The sequence below is a fragment of the Puma concolor genome, chromosome D4 (assembly GCF_028749965.1).
Source record: "Puma concolor isolate L17-30 chromosome D4, mPumCon1.1.hap2, whole genome shotgun sequence".
Classification (NCBI taxonomy): Eukaryota; Metazoa; Chordata; class Mammalia; order Carnivora; family Felidae; genus Puma; species Puma concolor.
The window spans coordinates 41,423,873-41,449,992 of record NC_141679.1 but is presented as its reverse complement, the minus strand read 5'-3'; the positions used below and the strand labels follow the sequence as shown (position 1 = coordinate 41,449,992).

Sequence of the window (26,120 nt, the reverse complement as noted above, 5' to 3'; positions counted from 1 at the left end):
AAAGTGTATGCTAGAAAACATACACCGTAAGGTAATTTTGATAATGGTGTGAGTACTGTATGCACAGCGGAGTCCCAATTTGGAATGTGTATTTATCTGTAACAAACATTCTCCAGAGTCTTCAGTCAGGATGAGAATGCTTTTAACTTATTTTACATAAAAAAAAATATTTTACAAGTATATTTTCTTTAATTTTTATAGTTTATACTTATGGATACCTTCTCCTGCTTTTTCTTTTTTGGTCACCAATGTGCACTCAGATAAAAGAAAACATTAATGTGGATTAAGGTGCTGAGAATTTATCAACATCAAACCACTGGTGTTTTGCCTTCTACCCTTCTGAACCATAGTCAATAGATCTAAATATTTTACTGCACCCTGGCCAATTCATTGTTTGATGTTTAAAAACTCACCCAGAATCAAAGAAAATTTATTAAATTTGAGCCCCCAAATGAGATACTATTAGCTTTGAAAGTCAAGTTTAACTGCGATATTGATGATTCTCTTTTTTCTGTGACAAAATTCACTAGGGAAATCCTGGAAGTCAAAGTACAAAAGCAGATTGCTAATACGGGCAAAGGGGGGAGGGGGGACCGTAAGCAATGTAGGTATAATCCACAACACGGTTCGAGCGCTGGGGGTCCTTTCACCCGATTCTTATCAGACACCAGACATCAGCTGTGAAGCCTGACGTCCACAGGAACAGGGAGCCACGTTTCGCAGTCTCTGAATAAAGTTGCTGAACAACATTAAGCCGGGGCATTTGGCATTTAAAACTGTGACTTCTTATCAAATTAACATCTTCACGACAACATTATTTAATTTCCAAGATTAAATTCATTCTTTGCATTAGATAGGTTAAAAAAAAAAAAAAACCTCAAAATGCAGTCCTTTTGATGGCATCATAACTACGACAGTATTTGAATATGCACGTGTTAATACGTTCGTTCAATGATACATTATGTGCTGAACGTTGACAGTGCCATCAAGAGACAGTGACTTGTGATACATCATAAATATAATATCACAAATATTTCTTCTAAATTTTAAGAGTTGTTTCCACTCTTAAATTATGCCAGAACTTTGAGAGAAGGCATCCAACACGTTCTCCGAGTATTTCTAGAAAAAGTTTTTTCTCACTCTTGAAAAAGGATTGGCTAGGAATTCCTTTATTTGAAGGGGTATGGGGAATGAAAGCATCGTGTTGAGAGAAGGCAAAACAGTGACGCCGGGCAAATAAAATTACAGCCGCGCACAGCAAAGGAGCGGGAAGGGAAGGTGACCAGGAACAGGAAAACCCCAAGGGGGAAAGGAGAGACTGTTCAGAAGGAGGCAGAAGGCACGTGTGAATTTCAGCGTGTGAGCAAGGGACACTGGGAAAGAGATTCAACCCACAACAGTAAGGAATAGGAGCTTCCTGTATGGCATTAAATTGGTTCGTGAAAAACATAGAACAGGCAGCCTGAGAACAAAGTAAACAAAATCAGAAAAGAGATAAGGGGGATTTCTTTGGGAAACGCTGCCCAGTGGATATGAAAGGATTCCTTTCAAATATGAGAATCTAAAATAAATTTCTTTACTGTCAAAAGAATTTTGAAGTAACAACATGAGAATAGTAAAATCACTTTTTTCCCTAAAAGGAGAAGTAAGCTCGCCTTCTAAAATACAGATTTTAGTATGGACTAAGATGAAAACAATCATTGTCGCCTGTCTGTAGATTAAATTCTAATTTCAAATTTCAAATTAATTTTAAATTATAATTTCAAAAGTCTGTCTTTAATTCTGTTTATGGCACATCATTATTCATCCTTTAATTAAGATTCTATATCCTTTTCCCGTGATTTATTTATAGCTGTGAGTGATAAAATATATATAATAATGTTTTTCTACTTCAAAATGGGTAACAGTTCATATTTAACATATAATGAATTTTTTCATAGAATTTCACAATATAAATCTCATTTGTCAAATTGTATACATTTTTATTACATTCTATACAACTGTTCAACTTCATAGTATTTTGACAAAGAATAAAGAAAACATACCTACATTACTACATTCTCAGATTCTGGTTTTTAGAAAAGTGGTTTGCTTTCTCCCTTTCTTATTACATACTTTCAGAAAGCATGTATTTCGGGCCACCTGGGTGGCTCAGTCGGTTGAGTGTCCGACTTTGGCTCAGGTCATGATCTCGTGATCTGTGAGTTTGAGCCCCGCGTCGGGCTCTGTGCTGACAGCTCAAAGCCTGGAGCCTGTTTCCGATTCTGTGTCTCCCTCTCTCTCTGCCCCTCCCCTGCTCATGCTCTGTCTCTCTCTCTCTCTGTCAAAAATAAATATACATTAAAAAAAATTTTTTTAGGGGCGCCTGGGTGGCTGTCGGTTGGGCGTTCGACTTTGGCTCAGGTCATGATCCCCTGGTTTGTGGGTTTGAGCCCCACGTTGGGTTCAGTGCTGACAGCTCAGAGCCTAGAACCTGCTTCAGATTCTACGTCTCTCTCTGTCTCTGCCCCTCCCCCGCTTGTGCACTGTCTCTTTCTGTCTCTCAAAAATGAATAAATGTAAAAAAAAAAATTAAAAAAAATTTTTAGAAAGCATATATTTCTAACATATATGCTATAAGACACATGAGAAACGAGACAGAGAAAAATAAATGAAACTTTCTAAGTGAAAATGCTGTTATGAAATATATATTTAGTTTATTGTAACAATCTAGTTCCAGATTGAAGTGATTCGTAAAATCCATGTTTTACTGTTCCTTTTGCTCTGATTAGCAAGCCACCAATCTGTTTTCTGATTTTCTGTACTCCTACCGTAACACCACAAAAGCTATTCCTGCTCGATATCTCAATGATGAGATTAAACTTGCCATTTTAAGAAAAACTGCTCAACTCTCAAAATGTGAAGCTTCATGTTGTATTATGCACAGCTATAAATCTCTTTGGACCTGATATTCCAAGTTAAAAATAATAATAATAAAACACTTACGGAATGTGGTACTAGCTGTGTTTTTACCGACAGGACACCAAGGAAAAGTAGTAGGATTGTAGATAGAAATTCAGACAAACTTACCACATAAAAACATATATACTATATATATATAGTATATATATAATTACATATATTGTGTGTGCGTATATTATATATAGACACACACAATGCCTGAATCTTTAATGTCTGGGGAAAGTAAGTGATATTAGCACTTTACATCATACCCTTAATCTGGCTAAAATTCTACTTACTCCAACCTAGTATGGCCTCCGTGGCTTCAAAATCAACATTCTTACCACCATCATATCCACAGAGTCTCCTGTAACACCTCTGTGTTCATGTTCTACTTTGATTCCAGCTGCCTGCCTTCTTTTGTACCACTGCTTCCTCTTCCCTTCCTTCCACCTCCACTGGCTCCGTATTGCTTTCCCTTTCCCCTTTATTCTATTTTTCATCCGACACAGAAGACCTTACACACTATTTTTCAACCTCTGCACTAGAGAGCTGTGTGTGCTTGGCACACTACAGCCTGGGAACCAAATCCAGGCCACCGCCTCTCATTGTAAATAAAGTTTTATTGAAACACATGACACCCATTCATTTACCTATTATCTTTGGCTGTTTTCCTGCGACCATGACAGAGTCGAATAGTTGAGAAAGAGACCATATGGTCCACAAAGCCTAAAATATTTACTATGTGACCCTTTACAGAAAATGTTGGCCATCCTCTGCCTTAAAGGTATAGAAGAAGGAAAGACAATATTTTTCACCATCTGTAAAGTTTTTTAAATAACCACATCTCACCAGAGAATATATGAACAATCCCTAGCAGGTCAACCTTCTATCAGTAACACAGGATGCCATTTCACAGATACTTGCTGGCTTCTTTTTTCATAGATAAGTGTTTCATAAATAAGTAAGTGTCCTATCTCCTGATCTAGTTTCAAGTTTCAGGTAGTCTAGTGTACAACTTGACTGGGTCTAACTTTCCTGGCGCATAGTCTAATGCCTAATCAACATAACATTTGGTTCAACAAGTAAAATAGGCACACTGGAGAGGCTTTTGTAAAAAGAAAGAGAAGGGAGGGCATCGGCCAGAGTTAACTATATACTCGGTAATAACAGTAGCGGCAAGAAAACCGCTCTGCATACAGAGGCTCGCAGTATGTGATCAAATAAGAATGTCATTCCACACTCACAAATTCTACGAGGCAGGAGAAAGAGAGACTAGAATAAAAAAGATAATTAGCAGTTCCAGGACTCTCGTGTGTGTCTAGTGATAGAAGCAGGGATTCAAGCTCGTCAATGCAATGGAGATTACATTCACATCCTGAACAGTTACATCTAACAACAACACTGGGTTTTGTTTGTTTGTTTGTTTGTTTGTTTGTTTGTTTGTTTTTTCCTTTCCTTTGTTGTCTGGCAATCTTAGCAAAAAATGTGTAAGTTTCATAAAAGTAGTTTTGTGATAAGTAATGGAGACTATTATTTATACATCCTTATTTTCCTCTATAGTTTCACTGGACCTGTGGGCATTCTCATTCATTCATGTTTTCTTTCTGCCACAGCCTGACACTGACACACACACACACACACACACACACACACACGCACACACACACACGCATGCACGCACATACACGTTACATTGAGAGACAAGTTACCTGGGCAGCAATCATCCTTATACAATGGTCACCATTTCACACGGAAAATCCCCAAACTATAATGTCCCAAGATACATGCAACAGTTCCAGCTGTGCTCCACACCCACAGGAAGGAGAAGCAGGCACTCCATTGACAGTGCAGCAAACACACGCACTCATAATTTGAAAAGACGGAAGTGAGAAACTAGGCTTCTCTTGCTGGCAGGTTATTTAACTTAACCTACAACTCTGGAGCAGAGCCAGAACTCTCCAATGACTGCCAGCTGCTGTCACCAGAAAAGAGGGCAAATCCACCACCGCCACCACCACCACCCCACACGTTAATAGTCACATCCCAATTACGGATCTAAAAAATGGATCTCTTGAATCAGATTATCAAGCTGGCTACATCCCAGTTAAGGATCTGAAAAACCGAACGCTCAAAATCAAATTACCAAGCTGGAAAACAGAGTGATTTGATCACGGGCATCTTATAAAGGCATGAGAAATCTGTGGCGTAGGTTATATCCCATAGAATGCACCCCACAAATAGATGGCTGTGACCTTGAGCTATTTAAGCAAACATAAAACCTATACCCAGAATAGAGAAATATGTTTATGAATTGTTAACAGTCCTCCACACAGAGATATTTTCTTTCCTAGGGTAAATTATTTCAGAGGATAAAGGCAGCTGCACACTGAAATTAGTTATTTAGATGTGTTTAGGCTAAAACCTGTTAAGCACATGTCCGTGACATTCTGTAGTGTCTTATCTTTACTTTGTCAAGGTTTTTAAATCCCTCTTGAGCGGGAGTACCATTTTTAGCTTGGCTAGGTCAGAATGACACTGAACAATATGAATGATGACACACAAGACAGCTATATGGACAGAGTTGTCATCAGCAAGCCAGCTGTGCTAACACCTGTAAGTCCTGCACAGCTGATCTTCAGGACCAATATCCGGAAACTAAGAATGAAGAGGAGTTCAAAGATCACAAGTCACATTCAGAGAGTCAGTAACGAGTCACTAAAAATTGCGGTTTTAGAGGCATGAAATCATAGTTCAACTTTTAAAATGCTATCGGCTTTATGAATTAAAAGCTATTCTGTGGTGTTTATATTCCTTACAAATTCACTGAAAACTAAAAATCAAAGACAACTATGTACTATTTGGGTTAACCATTTTTAAGATAAGATTATGAAATCATATTTAAAGATTTGGCAAGATAGTGTCTTCACCTGTCAGATTCTGTTTGACTCTAATCTATTCCAGAATCCACTCTAACAAAAGAAGTAATCATCCTTCTACTTCATAGGAGTCGAACCAGCTAGAAACAGGTTATAACAGGACACTTACACCCTGTAAATTTGTTGCTAGCATACCTCTCTTTCCTGGAGACATTCTTATAATCAAATCTAGGCTTTCTCCTCTAGCACTTGATTAGGCAAAATAAATACACATGCTATTTTTAGCAGTCAAATAAACAAAGGAAAATCAGCAAGACTTCCATTGAAATCTAGAGATGGCTTTAGTTTTATTTAGAGACTGGGTGATGGTAAAATTTGACTCATTCAACAAACATTCATTAAGTGCCTACTGGGTACCAGGCGCCGTGATAGATGCTGAGCATATAAAAATTAAGGAGACAGAGTTCCATCCCTCAAGGACTTCAAACTCTCGTGGCATAATTAATCTCTCAAAATGCATTTGCTAGCCTCCCATTTATCTATAATGTCTTGTTTCTCCTATCAATTGCTACACTGCCTTCTTTCTTTGCCAGTGAGTATTACATTAATCAATCTCAAACCTTTATCTTTAGCCTGACTTTTTCCCTGTGGTCCAGACCCACATATCCTGCTGATCACTCCACATTACCTTAAACTTGAGTATTTCCAAAACAAAACGCATCATTGTCTCCCTTCTTCTCCTTACCAAAAAAAAAAAAAAAAAAAAGCCTGCTCCTCTTTTTGCACTCCCAACATCAGTCGATCTCACTGCCCATACTGGGAGTTATCCTCCGTTGCCTTCTCATCTTCATTTGTCATTTTACTAAGTAAGTTTCACATCCTTTTCTCTGACACCACCCATCCTCACTACCCTGGTCCAAACCTTCTCCTGCTTTCACTGAGCCTAGACCCATGGCTCTTAAAACCATTTCATTACGATATCCACTCTGCAAATATGCCTTCCAGAACCCAGATTCAATAAGAAACCTGACCACATTCATCCCTAGCATAAACCCTGGTTTACTCCCACTGCCTCCATGATAAAGATCCAAGGTCTTAGATGGGAAAAAAAAAAAACCAACGCACAAAACAAGAGTTCTGCTATGACCTGGCTTCCAAGTGCCTCATTTGGACTCATCTCTTGCATTCTCCTTGCACTCACTGCTGAACGGAGGATGTCTGGCTATTCGTGCCACCATGAACTTGCACACGCTATTCTCTCTGCTGGAATGCCTTTCCCATCTTCCCTCACACTTCAGCCCCATCAGGGCATTCATTCTTTTCTAGGAAACCTCCAGACAACCCGTGAGTTTTCTAGGTATGCATCATAGATGAATAACTATCTAAATGGATGTCGAACTGCATCTTACGGATCCGTGTTTACCACGGTATACTGCAATTACGTGTGTCTCTGCCTTGAGGGAAAGGACTAAGCTATATATATATATGTATACATATATATATATATATATACATATATATGTATATATACACACATACATATATATGTATATGTACCTACATGTGTACATATATACATATGTATATATACATACATATATGTATAAATATATGTATATGTGTATATATACACATATGTGTGTGTGTGTGTATATATATATAATTTTTGGTTGTTTGTTTCCCCCAAAACTGCTACAGCTCCAGAATATAATACACATTTAAAAAGCATTTGTCGAACTCAACTATTCACATTAAATATTGTGTTTTATGATGGATTAGAGGTTTTAAGTAACTTTACTATAGAAAGGAATCTAAAAGAACATCAGCAAAAATTCCTGTGCCTTCCTAGTTATTGTTTCAGTGTCATTTCAGCCCGATAAATTTACAGGGCTTATAGATGCAAGGTCTTCTAGAGCCTTCTGAGGCTTCTGGATTGTGACTTCCTGTTTTATCTTTCAGACATTTTACTGAAAAGGCAGCTAATACTTCTGAGTAAATGTTCAGAGGTACCTTTAAAGTTCATAGGCTACTGCAATCATATACAGAAAACACTGTAGTTAATCGTTCCGAACTCATAGGATTCAAGCAATCTCTGTAAGTCTCAAGAATCCAGCCATTCTGCTAACTTGACAATAATAAAAAATGACTCCAAAAAAAGTTCATTCTTCTCTACATTCCAATTTTACCTAAATTTACTTACTTTTACTCCCTGCTATAGTATAAACCAAGACATCTCTCTGTTAAGCACTTGGTTATCGCCCAATAAATACTTACTTTTCTCATACCTAACCCTAAATAATTCAGATATTATCCTGTACATCCACTCATTACCTTATCCTGAACGTTATTTTAAATATAATTATTGTACTTTCTTTTTCTCAAAATAGAAATACTTAAGCATGTTTGGAGAGCCTCTTAATGTAAAGAAGAAATCAATTCCTGAGAGTCTTTGTTATCAGTAATATTAGAAACCTACTGGTAAAGTCATTAGGAAAACAAAAGTATATGACTTTAGGGAATGATGTTAGCAAAAATGGTGGAATAAGGAATTCCAAAAACCAGTTCCTACACAAAAACAATGAATACACTGACAAAATTTGTCAGAATCAACTTTTGCAGAACTCTAGAAACTAACTGAAACTTTATAGAAACCACACAAAAGCTTAATCAAGAAAAAGAAAAAAAAAAAAACCTGAATCTCAATATGTAAGGAAATCTCTGTTGATACACCAGCAGAGCACGAAGTTAACAGAACAGCGATTTCAGTGGCCCTACCTGATGAAGAATACAGACTTTACACAGAGATGAAAAATAAAGCTCACAGAACACAATATTGTCATAATATTGTATGGTGACAGAGGGTGACCACTTAACATGGTGAGCACTAAGTAACGTACAGAATTGTCAAATCACTATGTTGCATGCCTGAACCTGATATAACATTGTCTGTCAACTATGCTTTAATAATAAATATTTTCTAAAGAAAAGAATACAAACTTAAAAAAATTAGTTCAGTAAATTCACTGACCAAACACAAACCACCACAGTAAGCAGAAACAACTAACACCGGGGATGGAAGAGAATCTGATTTCCAGAGTTGCCACATTGCACTATTCAAAATATCCACTTTTCAACAAGAAATTATGAAGTTTTCAACGAAATAAGAAAGTCTAGCCCATACACAATAAAAACAGAAACTAATGGGAACTGTCCCTGAGGAAGCCTCAACATTGGATTTATCACACGATGACTTTAAATCAATTATTTCAAATATGCTTAAAGTGCTAAGGGAAACCATGTACAAAAAAACAAAGGAAACTATAAGAACAATGCCTTCCAAAATAGAAAATACAAACACAGAGATAGAAAGTATAAAAGGGAACCAAATAGAAATTTCAGAGTTGACACATTCAAAGTGTTTAATGGGGGGGGGGGGGGGGGGCCGGGGTTCTACATCCAAGAATTCTATATCCAAGAATTCTATATCCAACAAAAATACTCTTTAAAATGAAATACTCTTTAAAATACTCTTTAAAAATGAAAGAGAAAGTATCCAAGATAAACAAAAGCTGAGGGTGTTCATCACCACTAGACCTGCCTTAGGAGAAACCCTAAAGGGAGTCCTTCAGCCTGAAATGAAAAAACACCAGACAGCAATTCCAATCCACATGAAGAAATAAAGAGCACTCATATAAAAAATTGCATGGGTATATATAAAAGTCAGTAACTTTTATTTTGCAAAACTTTTGTTTTGCAAAAACAAAAATAACAACAATAACAACAAATAAACAAAAAACAATAAAATCAAGGCATCCAAACCAGAAAGAATAAATATCTTTTTTTGTAGATGACATGATCTTATATAGAGAAATCCTAAAGAACCCTCAAAAGAAATTATTAGAGCTAAAAAATTCAGCCAAGTTGCAAGATACAAAAGCAACATATAAAAATCACTCATATTTCTAAATGCTAATAATTAGGAACCAATAAATTAAGAAAATACAATAGTATAAAGAATAAAATACTTAAAAATAAATTTAAGCAAGAAGGCGAAAAACTTGTACACTGAAAACTACAAAACACTGTTGAAAATAATTAGAGAAGATCTAAATAAATGGAAAGGCATCCCACGTCATGGAATGCAAAACTTAATGTTAAGAAGGACGTACTATCAAAATTCAAATTGTCCTCTTTGGAAATGGACAAGCTGATTCTAAAATTCATATGTAATTACAAGGAATCCTGAAAAGCCAAAACAAATCCTGAAAGAAAAACCCAAAGTTGGAAGACTCACATTTCTTAATTTCAAAATTTACTACAAAGCCACAGTGATCAAAACAGTGTGGTAGATCAATGGAACAGAATTGAGAGTCCAGAAATAAAAGAAAACATCTATAGTCAACAGATTTTCAACACGGGTACTGAGATCACTGAATGGGAGAATTAAGTCTTTTTAACAAATGCTGTAGGAATAACTCAAGTTTGGTCTTTGTATTACACCAGTACAAAAATTAACTCAACATGGACAAAGCCTAAATATAAGAGTGAACAGAAAGTGTAACTCCAAAGTTTGTAGTTTAAACTCCAGAGAATTTAACACTATAAAACTCTTTGGAGAAAACACAGGGGAAAATCTTCATGATCTTAGATATGACAATGAATGTATTCTCAGATAAGAATCCAAAAACATGATCTGCAAAAGAAAAAAAAATGGACTTCAGCAAAATTTAAAAAACTTTTTTGGGGTGCCTGGGTGGCTCAGTCGGTTAAGCGTCTGACTTCGGCTCAGGCCATGATCTCATGGTTCGTGAGTTCAAGCCCCACATCGGGCTCTGTGCTGACAGCTCAGAGCCTGGAGCCTGCTTCGGATTCTGTGTCTCCCTCTCTCTCTGCCCCTCCCACGCTCACACTCTGACCTGTCTCTCAAAAATAAATAAACATTGAAAAATAATTTTTAAATAATAATAAAAATAAAAAACTTTTTCATCAAAGGACACTATCAAGAAAGTAAAAAGACATCCTATGGAATGGAATAACAAGGTATAGGAGTGACTGCTTAATTTGTCTGGATTTCTTTTTGAGGTGATAAAAATATTCTGAAAACAGAGTTGTGATAGTTGCACAACACTATAAATGCATTGGAAGCCACAGAATTGTACATTTTAAAATGGTTGAAATGGTTACTTTTTTTTAATTCAATACTTCTGGTTTTTTCCCAAACATCTGAGAGTTCAACTAAATAGAGAAGTGTGTACATCAAAAATGTACCTCATGGAAAGTTGTGATTTTGTTTTCTTTTGTTATTTTTCTTAACCCAATAACCGGAAATTAGCCCCCAAAAAGTTTCTTAATAAAAAGTTAACTTCTGGCCTACATTAAAAAGTCACAATACATACATACATATATTTACATGAAATTAAAATAAAACATCTGTTTCTTTGAAATAAGGTATATGCTTTTAAATGAAAATGACTGGCCTTCCTTATTAAATACTAGTATCCGTCCCAAATGGAATTTTAAAATTAATATCCACTCAACTGCTTTGTATAATACAGTTTCAGGATTTGAAAAGTTGAATGTAATGTATCAAGTTTAAAAAATAACAAATATAGGGGCACCTGGGTGGCTCAATCAGTTGAGCATCGGACTCTTGATTTTGGCTCAGGTCATGATTTCACGGCTCATCCGTTCGAGCCCCACATGGGGCTCTGTGCTGCGCAGAGCCTGCTTCAGATCCTCTGTCTCCCTCTCTCTCTGCCCCTCACCTGCTTATGTGTACTCTCTCTCTCTCAAAAATAAATAAACGTTAAAAAAAGAGAAATATAAATAGCTACGCTATTTTGGCTATGTACAGTAAACTACTCTGAAGAGTTTGGATGTAACCACAACCATTTTAACCATGAAAGAGCCCAGACCCTCCCCTTGTACCACTTCCAGTTTCTCCAAGGTGGCAAAATGCCTCTGGACAGTCCGAAGGGGCCACAAAAATAAACTTGCCAAAGCTGGCATGAGGACAGCAGGCAACACCAGTGGGCTGGCATGAGCGATTCTCTGGGCCACTTCTTTAGCATCCTTTCATTCACACCTAAACTTCATAGAACAGAGAATTCGCCCAACCATCAATTAGCCTTCCCTACATTTTTCCTTCAAGCTTGAAAAGTAATTGATAATTTAAAAACCACTCTGTAAATAGAAATTTCCAGAGACATCAATTAAAATAATTAACTAAATCTGAAGGGGAAAAAAGCTATAACCAAAAATAAATCTCCAGCAGTTCTAGGCCAATTCTATAGATATCTTTCTTTCCATATGACACACAAAACCCAAAAGATGAACTGCAACTGAAGAACTGTATGATTATAATTGTCCTATTGCAGTCTTGATCGTATTTAAAATATGTATTTTGCCACTCTCACAATGAAAGAATAAGGTACAACATTTATGTTCCATACTGATGATGGTTTTTCTCTGATGTCAAAGTCCACTCCTCATTGTAGATGCCACCCAACATTTGTTTTCCTCTAGCTGGGAAAATGAACAAACAATTCAAGGCAACATCAACTATATAAAAAGTTATGCTATATGTATGACATGACCGATTTCTCCTTTCAAAGATTTCACCAAGTACAAAAAAAAATCTAACCAAAGATGTCTTTTTTTCCTACAAATCAAATTTCAGATTTCTAGTATATATGGATTTGATGTAACTATGTCTAAACTAAACTTTTTTAAATGGGGAGAGGGACAAATCACAGTTTCAAACAATACTACTTTAAAACATAGCATTCAGAATATTAGATTTTTTTGAAAGTGCTTTGGGTGATATGAAATAATGCTAATCACTTTCAATATCTAAAAGAATACACAGGCCTAGTTTTTTCCACAAGGTTAAAGTGTATTAAGTATTAGTTTGCTAATGTTTATTTAATATCTCCTTAAAAAGATTTGTTTTGGGGTATTTTTAAGTGATTTCTGAACTATATTATATAATAAATTTAATTCCAAGAATTATTCTAAATATGACTCATTCATGAATTCCATGTATCTTAAAAGTACTAGGTAATTATATTTTCAAGAAATTGTCTATTAGACAATAACATTAATAACATAATAACATGATTAATAATAACATAAATAACATTTCTCTAATGAAAATGTTTAAATAATGAAATAACCAACACATCTTTGAATCTGGAATGTTAACCAAAAACACAGTTAATATAAGTTCTTAGTAATATCATAACATCCTTAAACGCGACTCATCATTACAAATTAAAAGCTAACTTAATACATTTTGTAAGAAAGAAAATTACAACTTGAAAAGTACTGCCAGATACATATCATTATGCCTCCTCTATGTATACATACATAGGATGATAGGTTTGAGAGCGGTAAGAGGTTAGACAGTGTGGTCAAACATTTTATCATTATGAGACATGTAAGAATCATAATGACCTCTGGTTCAGTCAGCAAAGACCACCAATAACTCAAGTGCAATTATACCAGTTTGGGGAAACCACTATTTCCATAGTTTTAGCAAGGACATAGGTAAATTCTGAAGAAGGTTATGCAATCCAGCATTGTATAATACAAGTTGTTAGTCATTTGGAAGGACCTTTTCGTGAATTTATTTTCTAAGAAAGTTACAAAATTAATTAAAGTATCTTGAGGGTAATAAAACTGATAACTAGGAAAACAATGTCATAACACAAGTTGAACAATATTGAAGAAAAATTATACTACCTTATGAAGCATATTTTCTACTGTTCTCATATGATTGGCAACACATTCTTTGTCTCTAGAAAATAAATTAAAATTAGGTATTAGTAAAACCCAAGCCTTACAACAACTGTTACACATTGTAGGATAAGTCACTATTATTGAAAAACATGGGTTGGTTATTATTGCACTCTTTCTAAAAGTGCAAAATCCAACCATATTCACTGGTATATTTCCACATTTAACCGTTACCTTTAGTTATATTGCCTGCCATAAATTAGAGGGGGGAAAAAAATCTTAAGGATATCCTCAAAGTGGGAAAAAAAAAAAAAAAGAGTGAAAAAGGAAGAGAAAAGAAACCATGATTACATTATTGGTTTAAAATGTGCTAGAAAGGCTAAACTTTTATTCTTTTGATTTCTAATGAAGGAGATTTTAAAAATCATAGTGGTGGGGATATATCATGAATGGCCATATTATGCAAAATAATATTTTCCTTTCTACATAGGCTCTTTGTGTTACAATAATTGCATAAAAACCCTCTTCTATGACCTTGACCAGAAACATGTAAAGTTACTAGTTTCTTCTAACAGCTCTCTAGATTGAATTTAGCCTTAATAATGAAATAAAAAGTTTAGATGTACAGAATAGGGAATATAATCAATATTGGAAGAATATTTTTAGTGAGTGATAGTTTTATCATGGTGATGACTTCACAGTGTATACAAAAGTTGAATCACTATGTTGTATACCTGAATATAATATTGAATGCCAACTACACGTCAATATAAATACAATTAAATTAAAAGTTTGGATGAAAATGCTGAAGACAAAATTTAATGGTAATTTATAAATTGAAAATGTATGAGCTCTCCAAATTTCAAATTAACTTTCTTTTGTGTTACAAGGACATGTGATCATGGTCACAGATCACAGACATTACAGAGCTTTACAATTTTCCAAAGAACTACTGGTGGGTATTCAAACCTAGCAATATTTTGATCTTGTGTAAACTCATTTTTTCATTATGTGTGAGCAATTTCCCAAGCCTAATGGCAAAGCTGTAGATATCCTAGAGGGCAGATTCCCTGTTTTGTGATTTAGTTTACAGACTACATTCATATTTCACAATATTTGATGCTTAACAAGAGTCTGTCTCAAAAAAATTTTAATTTATATATATATACATATATATACACACATATGTATACACACATACATGTATATATGTTTATATGTATATATACATACATACACGTATGTATACACTATACATATATGTATATATACATGTATATATACATACATATATATACACACACACACACACACACACACACACACACATACATATATATGTAATTACAGGAGTCCAGAATTCCAAATTCAGAAAACACCGAGTTTATTAACATTAGATGTTTCTTTAATCCATAAATAGATTTTCTTTAAGCCATGCTGTTGTACAAAGGGCTGTCCTAAAGTATTCCATGAAATTTGATGTGAGGAACAAATAAAAATACCCAAGAGAATTGTTCAATTTGAACTTCAGAGTGTATGTCAACTTGATTACCTGGTAAAAGGAAAACCACTTTCATCACATTTACATAGATGCCCACTCTAAAAACAGTATGTTTTTTTCTGTTGGACATATTAGAATATACAGCTATAAAATTAAGTGACTTTTCCATGATCAATGTGTTTTATTGCACTTAAGAAGATGCTATGATATATATGTTGATTATATATTAACATTTTTTATGGAACTATGACTTGCAATATTGGTATATTATATGCCGAGCAAAATTTGGGGGGCAAAGGGGCAGAAGGGAATGGGGAATATGTGATAGAAGGAACTATGAAAAACTTTTGAATAAAGTGTATTCCATTTCATATTAATGAAATCATGGTTTCAAACATGTAACAGTACAACAGAGCCCAAAATACACATAATTAGAGGTTATATAGAACCTCACACTTTTCTGAGGTTTCTCAATAAAATATACAGTTAGCATGTTGAGTTAAGAGTTTTCTTTTTTGAGGATATATCAGAGAATTTCAAAGAGAGACAGCTGTACTTTTGTTTTCTAACACTGTATTATCCAGGGCTAAAACCCGGAGCATGAAAGTAAGAATTGATCTTTTGTCTGTTTTAAGTGATCTCCCCAAGGTCCGAATGCTCACTTGGCTGCCATGCGGAGGGCACTCTCTGCATCGTGGATGTTCTCCTCCAGTCGACGCTTGTCCTGCTCCAGCTGGGTAAGATGTCTATTGAGCTGACGCAGAGATTGATCTTTTCTTCTCAGCTCCATCTTTGCCTCGGAGAGACTCTGCAAGCAGACAGAAAACAGAGTTACTTGTCAGCCCTGATAATTAACTTCAATTTATGCCATAGGCTATTAAACAAAGAAGGATACAGACTGACTGAGAAGTAGACTTGGGTCATTACACATCAAGGTTTAACAAATTTTCTGCAAAAATTTTACATACTTACTAATTAGAAATGATAGATCCGAGAAGATTTTGAAAAATGTTTAGCTACAAAATACAACTCTATTTTATTTTTTCAAATACCATAAGGCAAATACATCTTATTCTTACAAAAAAAACATCTGATTATAAAAACCTCAAGTAGCATTTTCTTTGAATGATGACAAAATAAAGATTTTCAGGGGAGAAAGCACATGAAATTTAGAGTCTATGTAAAACAAGAACTATCATAAGCCCAAAGTTGTGTTTGTGAGCGAGGGGAAGGTGGGTTAGGACACCTACATGAGAAGGGGGAACCCAAGATTTAAAAGTACCACCACTTAACTTATAAATATATCCAGAACAGGTGACTGTGGGCATCTCAGGGAACAAACAAACTGGACTCCAAAATAAAACTCCCTTACTTCCCATTAAATAACTCTCATGTCAAACATAGCCACACAAATGCAATCAACATGTTTCATCTAACAGAGAAAGTTGCAAATAATACTTGCATTCAGAATTATTTGTGTCCCATAAATATTTTCCTAGCCCCAGAACTATAAAATCTGTTGATTGATATTTTGGTCTTTGCTTTAATCTGAAATATTCGCGTAGCACAAAAATGTCAAGATGCAAGTGCCAAACTCCCTTTCGGGCTAACGGTCTTAGAACCAGAACCTCACAATCTAAAGGAGTCTTTTCTAGACTTCATTCAAAATAATATAGGCATCACAGGATCCCTGAGCACTGAAACCTTGCTCATTCCTTTGCCTATGAAATTTCTAGGATATGAGCTTGTCAGTTTTTCAAGTGAATTTGCTATACAGTGAGCTAGCTAATCAATTGGTTACATGCACACAATATTTTTTCTTCTTTCTCAGAGTTTAGCCACACATGAATGTTCACAACATATATATATAATTGACAAAGCTATAATTTCATGTTTAAAATTCTTTCTACAGTATTCTCTTAAAGCATTCACAATAGATAGTACAGAAAACTCAAGCTGCCTGCACGGAGCTAAAACAATTCACTCTAAATGCTATACAACGAAAGCAATCATCTGCCAAATCAGGTGTTTTAAAATGTTAAAAGTTTTTTAATTCAGTATTTCCCTTTGCAAACAGTCAAGCTGCTTCCAGACAAGTACACGTTTAAAAAATAAAAAATAAGTAAACTGGGATTACTTACTAGACATTATATTTTATTTCAGCCTTTAGTATTATCAGATCTTCAAGAACATCCCACTATAGAAACAGTCACTGATTCAAACCGACTTTAAAAAGACAACAAAGAATAGATTTTTAAAGGCCACGCTAAACCTACGTATTTTGCACCAATGTTAAGATATTTAAAGGCATTGAAGTATTATGAGATTTCTTTATTTAAAAAAGTAAAATCCAGTTGAGTCCTGTTAAAGCCAGTATTTCTGACATCTTTCAGTTAATAAAAAATGCTATTTTTTTAGATATGAAGATAAAATTAACGACCCACTACCAGCTATGCATAAAGTTTGAATTCTTTTTCCAACAGAAATAACGGATTTGTGCCAATCCGTTCCAATGCTCTTGCTCAGTAGCTCCTATGACTAGAGGTGTGTATCTGAGAGGGGTTTCAAGGTACTGTCTCCAGCCTTGTCCAGAGTGAAGCTCACTGGCCCAATCTGAGAGAAACCCCTGACCCTGGCAGCATTGTAAAGCCACACTTGCCTTTTCAGCCATCCTATGACATCCTTTCAAAGAAGATATATCTCACAGAATTAGAATTTCTACCATATGTCCAAATCTTCTTGTTTCCTCTGGCTTTCATTTTCCTCTCTCAGGGGAAATGGCGGGGAGCCCCCAAACTCTCCTAAAGCTCGCACTATTTCAGAATAGCTGAATTTAGCCCATTCTAAGACTGGAATTGCAGAAAACGAACACAAAGTGGTATAAACAAAGCTGCAGAGGTCACACATCCTTACTGTGAAAATGAAGAGATAATGATCAGAGCCACATGACGGAGAGAAACAGAACTCCGATTTTCAAAGAGTTGGGGTAGGTACAGTACAATGGGATCCGTATACATCAATGGGTTCTAAGATTCATAAAGATGTGTGCAGAACATCAAAGTGATTCAGTAATATGTCTTTCCCCTGATAGTCACCTTTTTTTGTTTTGGATGACAAAATTAGAATCTTTAAGAACCTCAACACTGAGCTTTAAAGAAAGAAAAACATATTTAAGTGTGTGTGTATATAATGTACATACATACGTACCTCCGCCATATACAATCTATAGCATATATTATATATTGACTTAAAATTTTAAGTGAAGCTTTGCTTTTCTCCTGTCCAGGTTTGTCTAATTAAAACCCATGATAAACTTTCTGGACTCTAATATTTCCAACCGAACAACTGAAACCAGGAGGGTGTGCCTCTAGGCAGCAAGGCAACAATGATAAGCAGCAGGTTAGCCACTAATTTCTCAACCAGGGTAGATTGTGAAAGTGTGATGTTCTGATATCCAAGAAACTGTTCAGGAGAGAATAGGATAAATCAAGTTTAATAACTCTGCTCCTAATTGTTCCCCCAATGCTCAACTCTAATTACTTGGAGAACTCTCCTGACTGTCACCTGATATTAAGTTGTTGGAGGCTGAGCCTGGAACAGCGAGATAATCAATAAACATTTAGTGGGGAGAAGAATGAAGATCCTGTTAAGCAGTGGGAACCTGCAGCACCCAAAGCCCTTCTGCTCATGAGAAAACCTGTGGGACAGCCATAGTGATTGCAAAGCAATAATCCAAAGCGCTGTTTTTAGGCCTTGAGGCCTTTAGGCAACAGTACATTTGAGGAAAAAAGGTTAACACGGTCACCCTAATTACAGCCCACTTTCACATACTTCATATATAAGTGAAGACAAGCCAATTAGGTAGAAAGGAAGATAAGGGAAGTTTTATTTGTATACTAATTAAACCCCTGATGAAATTAAAGGAAAAACATACAGCTCTGTAATTGTGTCTGAGAAAGGTCACTTCAGGTTCAGTTATCAGAACAGCACAGCCTTGAGATATTTCACTTAATCCGCAGTACAGCCCTCATTTTGTACTCAGGTCTTAATATTTACCAAAAAAAGAAAAAAAATTCAAAGCCTGATACTGCATTTATCTTTAAACTGTGTTGCGAACAATTTTAGCCATTAGAAAGCTAATGCTAAATGTGATAACAAGAGTGTTTTAAAAAGACACACTAATATTCTGCCTGTATAAGAACTGATGGCACAAGTCTAAGTTTTCACCTTAAAGCCAAAATGTTTTAAAGCAAAACGTTTGACAACAAAATCCCAAACTGACTGTATATCCGAAGCTATTCTGCAATATGTTGACTGTATTTCTTTGGATGATGATGTCACTGCCCACCTTCATTTACGCCTCTCATAGTCCAGGGCGGGGAAAGCCAATGCTTTCACTAAACTACTTATGAGAAGATATTTTTACATCTGGTTATTTTCCTAAGGTGATCATGAAAAGCTATTTATTGCTAATGACAGCTGGCAAGAAAAATATAGGTGCCAAGGAAGTAGTTAAATATAGGGAAAGCTTAGGTGCAGAATACATGGTAGATGCGAATATTTAAAAGACCCTCATAATTTTTAAATGTCTCTTTTCTTATTTGAAGTGTCTGACGTTCCCATAATAAACATGTGTTACCACTGAGTAAGAGCACAAGTTATTTTTTAATGCACACATGATTTCATATTTCTAAAGCTTTAAGTGTTAATTTATTAAAGCTAACAATTTTTTTGATTGCAACTATAAGCTAAAATGCTATTAGTTTGCACCTATGAAAATATTTTGTGCAGTGGAAATTTTTTTAATAACAGCTTTATGGAGATATAATTCACATACCACATAATTCACCTTTTTAAAGCGTACACTTCAGTGGGGTTTTGTGTATTCACAGAATTATGCAACCATCACCAGTAGAGGTCTTTTTTCAGGAGACGTTCTTTAAAAAAAACTTATCAAAACAACATGGCTACCTACATACAGTAGCTCCTATTTTGGCAAACTTGAATTGTAAACTACACAAGGTATACAAAGCCTATCATTTCGTTCAGTAATAGTTTCAAAAATACGAAAGTTAGAACACGAATTCCCTCAATCAGAGTATTTGATTAATAAAGGTGGGATAGTACAAAAGTTAAGGTTATCTGAAAGAAAGTGCACACCTCTCCAATTAATAGTTCTGGATGTTCAGGGAATCATCCCACATAGTTCTCTCTCATAAGGGCACAGTACAGCAGTGCGTTAGACCATTAGGCCAGCTAGGAAGACCGAGCCCCGGGAGATACTGCTTTTATAGATTTTCTTTTGTCTAATGGGAAATATCTATGGATCCACATTCCTACAGACTAAAAGCTAATGGCTTATTCAATTTGGTATAAAAGTCAGTCATACAAAATGAAAGGCAAGACAACAATGCAAGTGTTATAAAGAATGAAGCTACATTTCCTAGGTCGGGGGAAAAAACATCTATAACACATTTTTTAAAACTTCACTGTTGTTATGACCATAATTCATGAATAAACATTCCTAGATTGTGATAAATTGGGTAAAACATCTCAGGGCACTAAAACTAACATTGGGACAGGAAACAGCACTGTCTTCAGCCTTACTCTAATAGTGTAACAACTAGAAAATTATATTAATCAAGAAGTGAGGAGCTGCTGGGTAGATCACACAAGGCAGGCTGCCACAGAAAGTATAAAGTTAAAGTGATACAACCACCAAGCTTACAACTGGGCACACGAGTCAGGGATGAAATTAGAGGACTCCATATTTTACAATAAAGCGTGAAAGTCTGTGAGATACGCAATCAGACAATTTACAATAAATATAAGATAGTAAAAGATGCTGGTATGGTAAAATTAATACATGGATAAATTCCAGTTCTTAGTGCTCTATATTTTAGATGGATAGTTTGAATGAAAAGTTCCGCAATTTTAAATTATCTTCCTTAGGAACGCTGTCTTTTATTATTTTCTAATAACAGTCTTATGCAGAATGTATCGTAAGCTGGAGCTGCAGATGAAGTAACTCACCCACTTTTGGGGCTGAATAAATGACAGTCCAGTTAAAACTCACACATGTCTAGTAAAACAATAGATGTGAAAGTGTCCTATAAACCAAAAAAGTCTACATAAATTTAATATGCATAATTAATGCAATACTTAACACTTCTCCATGTAGTGTCATTGCATGGCCTTCTTTAAATCCCAACCTATATGTGGCAACTTTTGAGTCTCCATATTATTTCACATCATATATATATATATATATATATATATATATATACACACACACACACACAAATATATAAACATATACAATTTTTTAATAACTATTTCTATGACACTTGAAAAGATAAAAGGAAATTAACAAACTAAATGTAAAATAGCTTACTTTTACAAATAGGCCATATGGTTGATGATTATTAAAAAAAAAATGGAGCAAATGAAGCAATGAAACTTCACCTTTAAAATTTCAAAGTACGCTGTAAGATTTTGTTGTGTAATGGCTTACGGTTATTGGTACCACATTCTCACATATTCCTTTGTAAATGTCCTCTTACATTCCATCAGTTTATAAAAGGAAAAAGTTAATCCTTCCCAGTAAACGAACTGAAATTGATCAATAGTAAAATATAATGGAAAGAAAAGGAACCTCATAAAAGTGTTCAAAGTATATTGAATGCTGTTTGTTCTAAACCTCACATATGCACTACAACATTCTTGTAGACTAAAAGTGTTAGATGATAATAAGATATAGTGGGAGAGAAATAGCTGAAACACATTTTAAATGACAAAAAAAAAAAAAAAGGAGGATAATAAAGAGAATCATGAGAGCGCTCTCAACTGGAAAATACACTCTGAAAAGGACAGAACAGACCAGCGGTAGCTAGATTTATTGTGACACATGGCATGTAAGCAGTAATGTGGCAGTAATGTTTTCTCAGAGTAGAAAACAAACTGCATTTAGCTGCACTACAGACCTTACGAAACAGACACCGGCTGCAGGGGACAACCACCATATTGTTGCTGTAATAAAAATCAGCTTACGCAGCTTCCAAGTCCCCTCTGAGAATCCCTAAGAAATACAAGGGGATGGAACACACATAGGTTCTTCTGTTGGACCTTACCAGTTACAGACTACCCAGCAGGTCCCAGAAGCTTTACACAGATGATAGTCTTAGCCATGTGAAGGTCCAGGAAGTTGCTGAATTCCCTGGCAATATTTTAAGTGAGGCAAGCTATGAATTAGGTGGTAGAAAAGTATCATTTAGAATTAGATGCTGTTTTCAAATCGCTTGAGAATTACCTAAAACTACTGTCTAAGAAGAATTGGAAAAAAATATGAATAATTCATAAAGGGCTTCATATAGTTGGGTTGCTGACATTTAAATAAAAAGAAATTATTGTTGGAAGAATTTTTCAATTGTAAGAATTCTTTTTGTGATATAATTGAATAATATGTTAAGTAATCCTATACAATAATTAAAATACCCTCACATTAATATTTTCATTGTGATACAGAATTCAAATTACTCTCTTGAATATGCTATATATTAAATAAAACTAATGAAAGTAAATCAAATATCAGCTGAGTAAAAATTAATTATTTAAGAGAATCTGAAGGTCAAATTTAAATTAGAAAAATAAACTTAGGTTCTTTTAGACATAAATGTAAATAAAACAAAGTCCAAGGTTTTTCTTAAAAGTTTATTCATGGGATGAATTTTTGTGTATTAAGTGTTCTACCACTGATTTCTATCTTAATTTTAGAGGTATAATCACAGGGGGGAAAGTTCTGAACAGCAAACCCTTACTAACATTGACTATCTGGAGCATTCCACCTTTGTATGAGGGCACTAGGCCTGTTCTTGAATAATGTCTCTCAGACTAAATGTTGAATAAATGTTTGTGATTATTCCCCAAGTCCTGGAAGCCGGGGGGTGGGGGGGGGGGGCGGGGGGGGACATAGCTTGAGTGACAACTGAACCATATGATTGTCATCATACAAGCATCTCACAGTTACATTGATTCATTTTTCATAGTCCAATGAGATGGTTCACATTATCATTCCTATTTTACACACAAGGGAAAACTAAGAATCAGAAAAGTTAAGTAATGTTCCCAAGGTCCTATAACTACTGCATGGGTTTATGCCAAAATGTGAGCCCAAGTCATAGTACACTGAACCCTCATTCCTTATCCTGTGCCACAATGGTATTAGTAACCATCTCTCCAGATTTTCCATAAAAATCCATAAACTGGAAAATCCGCGTGGAAATGCAAAACCAATATTTCACCTATTTCTCAAGTAAGGCAAGGTATTCAAATCTATTTAAATGACAGCTTTCTATTTATATTGAAATAAACTTCAACAAGGACTTCAGTGCTATGTAATGGCACACTTTCCACATCAAAAATCAAAGCATGCATGGGGCGCCTGGGTGGCTCAGTCTGGTTAAGCGACCAACTTCAGTTCGGGTCATGATCTCATGGTTGGTCAGTTTGAGCCCCACATCAGGCTCTGTGCTGTAAGTTCAGAGCCTGCCTCAGATCCTCTGTCTCCTTCTCTCTGCCCTTGCTCTCTTTCTCTCTCAAAAATAAATAAACATTAAAATAAAATCAAAGCATGCACAATTCAAGATTGCCTGTATGAAAACATCATTTCTTAAATGCACTAATGAAATAAAAAAAAATTAATATATAGCACAGCACTGCAGTACAGAATTTCATATATTTCAAGACCACATTAGGCTGCTACTTTTTTTTAACCTTTTGAAAAGTAATGGAGTTCTCTTTCCTTTATAAGTTAGCAACAATAGCATTGAAGTGCCCCTTCAGATCTTGAGATCTGGCTGCCTAGTAAAACTTCAACTTCTATTTTTTTTTTATTTTTTTTTTAATGTTTATTTTTGAGACAGAGAGAGACAGAGCATGAATGGGGGAGGGTCAGAGAGAGGGAGACACAGAATCCGAAACAGACTCCAGGCTCTGAGCTGTCAGCACAGAGCCCGACGCGGGGCTCGAACTCACGGACCGCGAGATCATGACCTGAGCCGAAGTCGGCCGCTTAACCGACTGAGCCACCCAGGCGCCCCGTAAAACTTCAACTTCTAAAAGATTTACTATAGGATCTCCACACTATGGTAACATATATCAAGCTCTATAATATCAACACTTACAGCTAAATCCACCTGTTAAAGAGATCTTAGTGACTGTGTAAAAAGTCATCAACGTGCCTCATTTAATCCAAAAATGCCACCCTTAAAGAACAGACACCACACAGACTGCATTTTAATATTATAGTAATGGAAGAATTAGTAGTTCGTACTGATATGTGTTCATCAAAAATGAGAACAGAATTGCATTTGACTTTAAATGAATCCTATTATACTTTCTTTGAAAGGAATAATGGGGAGAGCAAATGGAGGAAAGAAAAAGAATTGATTGACAGATCAACAATCCAAATCCAGTAGGTCTGGTGCCACTCCAAGTCATAAACATTCACCTGCAGCCAGCACGGAACAGGTGACATGAACAAAGCAAACGGCAACTACCACAAAACCCGCTGTGACACCTGGTTGTCCCCACATATTTCTGACCCTGCAAATACCCTAACAAGGAAGTCAACATGAGAGGGATTCTCCTGTGTGGAAAATGTACTTTCATTCAACTTGACCCCTGAAAGAACACCAACCTCCTCATTCGGTGCCCAACTGAAGAAATGGCAACATATTCCAGGAAGAAAACCTGGCTGCCTTGAATTTGTTTAGAATATGTCATCTCTAATGTGGCCACACCTGAAGGGGCTTTTTAAAGGAATGAAAATAAATAGGAACAGTTTATTGAGTTGGGTGGACTGAAAGGAGTTGAAAGAAATAAAATGGCTTAATCATTTTTCCACTAATAACTTCAAATATTATTAGATTTCCCTAAGGAAAAAGACACTTTTTTTTTTCAAAGATTTTATTTTCAAGTAATGTCTACACCCAACATGGGGCTCGGAACTTACAACCTTGAGATCAAGAGTTGGATGTTCTACTCACTGAGCCAGCCAGGCACCCCAAACACTTCTGATTATGCAAGATTTTTGCCTTATATGCTGATCCTAAAACCTAACCTCAACACTGGATGTAACTTTACTGTATCTATCTGGATCATACCTATCCATGCCATAGCCATAAATAATAATAATAATAATAATAATAATAATAATAATAATAGCTAACACTTCCTGTGTACTAATCTTATTAATACAATTAATCATTATAACAACTCTATGAAGTCAGTACTATTATTCCCACTTTACTTATGAGAGAACTCAACTAACTTGCCCAAGGTTACACAGAGCCAGAGTTCAAATCCAGGCAGAGTGAGATGTAAATAAATAAACACATAAAAACAAAGAATATACTCCTCTTGGAAGTGACTTCCTAACTAGAAAGACAAGAAGATATTTAGAAAGCAGTTGGTTTTCAAGCTAAGTGTTCAATATGGTAAAGATCATTTTCATCAGAATAAAATGGCACATCTGAGAAATACAAGAGGTAAGGCTTGGCTGAAGGATGCCATTGAGAATGGCAGGAGAAAAGACTAGAAAGGTACATATAATCCAAGTGTGGTCAGAAAACCAGACTTTTAATCTTTCAAATGATTTTTATACAGTGTTCCACAGAGGGGCATCAAACAACTTGGAGGCAACACTTGAATTAGTAGACTCCCAACTCCCTTCCTTCTCTCCACCAGACTTTGTATTAATGTTTTCTATGAGCTTTTGTATAAGATTATGTTCAAAGAAGGGTCTATGACTAAGTACTTGCCAACTATTGTCATAGAAAGCCATGGGAAGCCACTGCAATATTCCTGGCCTGGGGCAGCATTCTTCAATCTTGGTCTCAGAGATCATATGAAAAACCGTAACTGCCAAATTAGAAAAAATGCACGAGATCATTCTGGCCATACTGAAAAGCTCATTTGCATCTTCAGTTGGAATCTAACAAAGGTTTGAGAAGATTTCACCTTTGAGCATAATGATTCATGATACACTAGATTTAAAAGTATTT

General features: G+C 35.5%; 1 protein-coding gene across 11 annotated transcripts in view; it reads right to left on the bottom strand.

Moving 5' to 3' along the window:
• Window positions 1–26,120, bottom strand: part of CCDC171 (coiled-coil domain containing 171) — a 308,212-nt gene that overhangs the window by 81,428 nt on the left and 200,664 nt on the right. For all 11 annotated transcript variants that reach the window (XM_086685350.1, XM_086685347.1, XM_086685345.1 and 8 more), the window contains 2 exons: window positions 15,720–15,865; window positions 13,563–13,617 (listed from right to left, as the gene is read on the bottom strand). In XM_086685350.1, coding sequence (XP_086541476.1) covers window positions 13,563–13,617; window positions 15,720–15,865 — 201 coding nt within the window. The remainder of the gene's footprint in view (window positions 1–13,562; window positions 13,618–15,719; window positions 15,866–26,120) is intronic.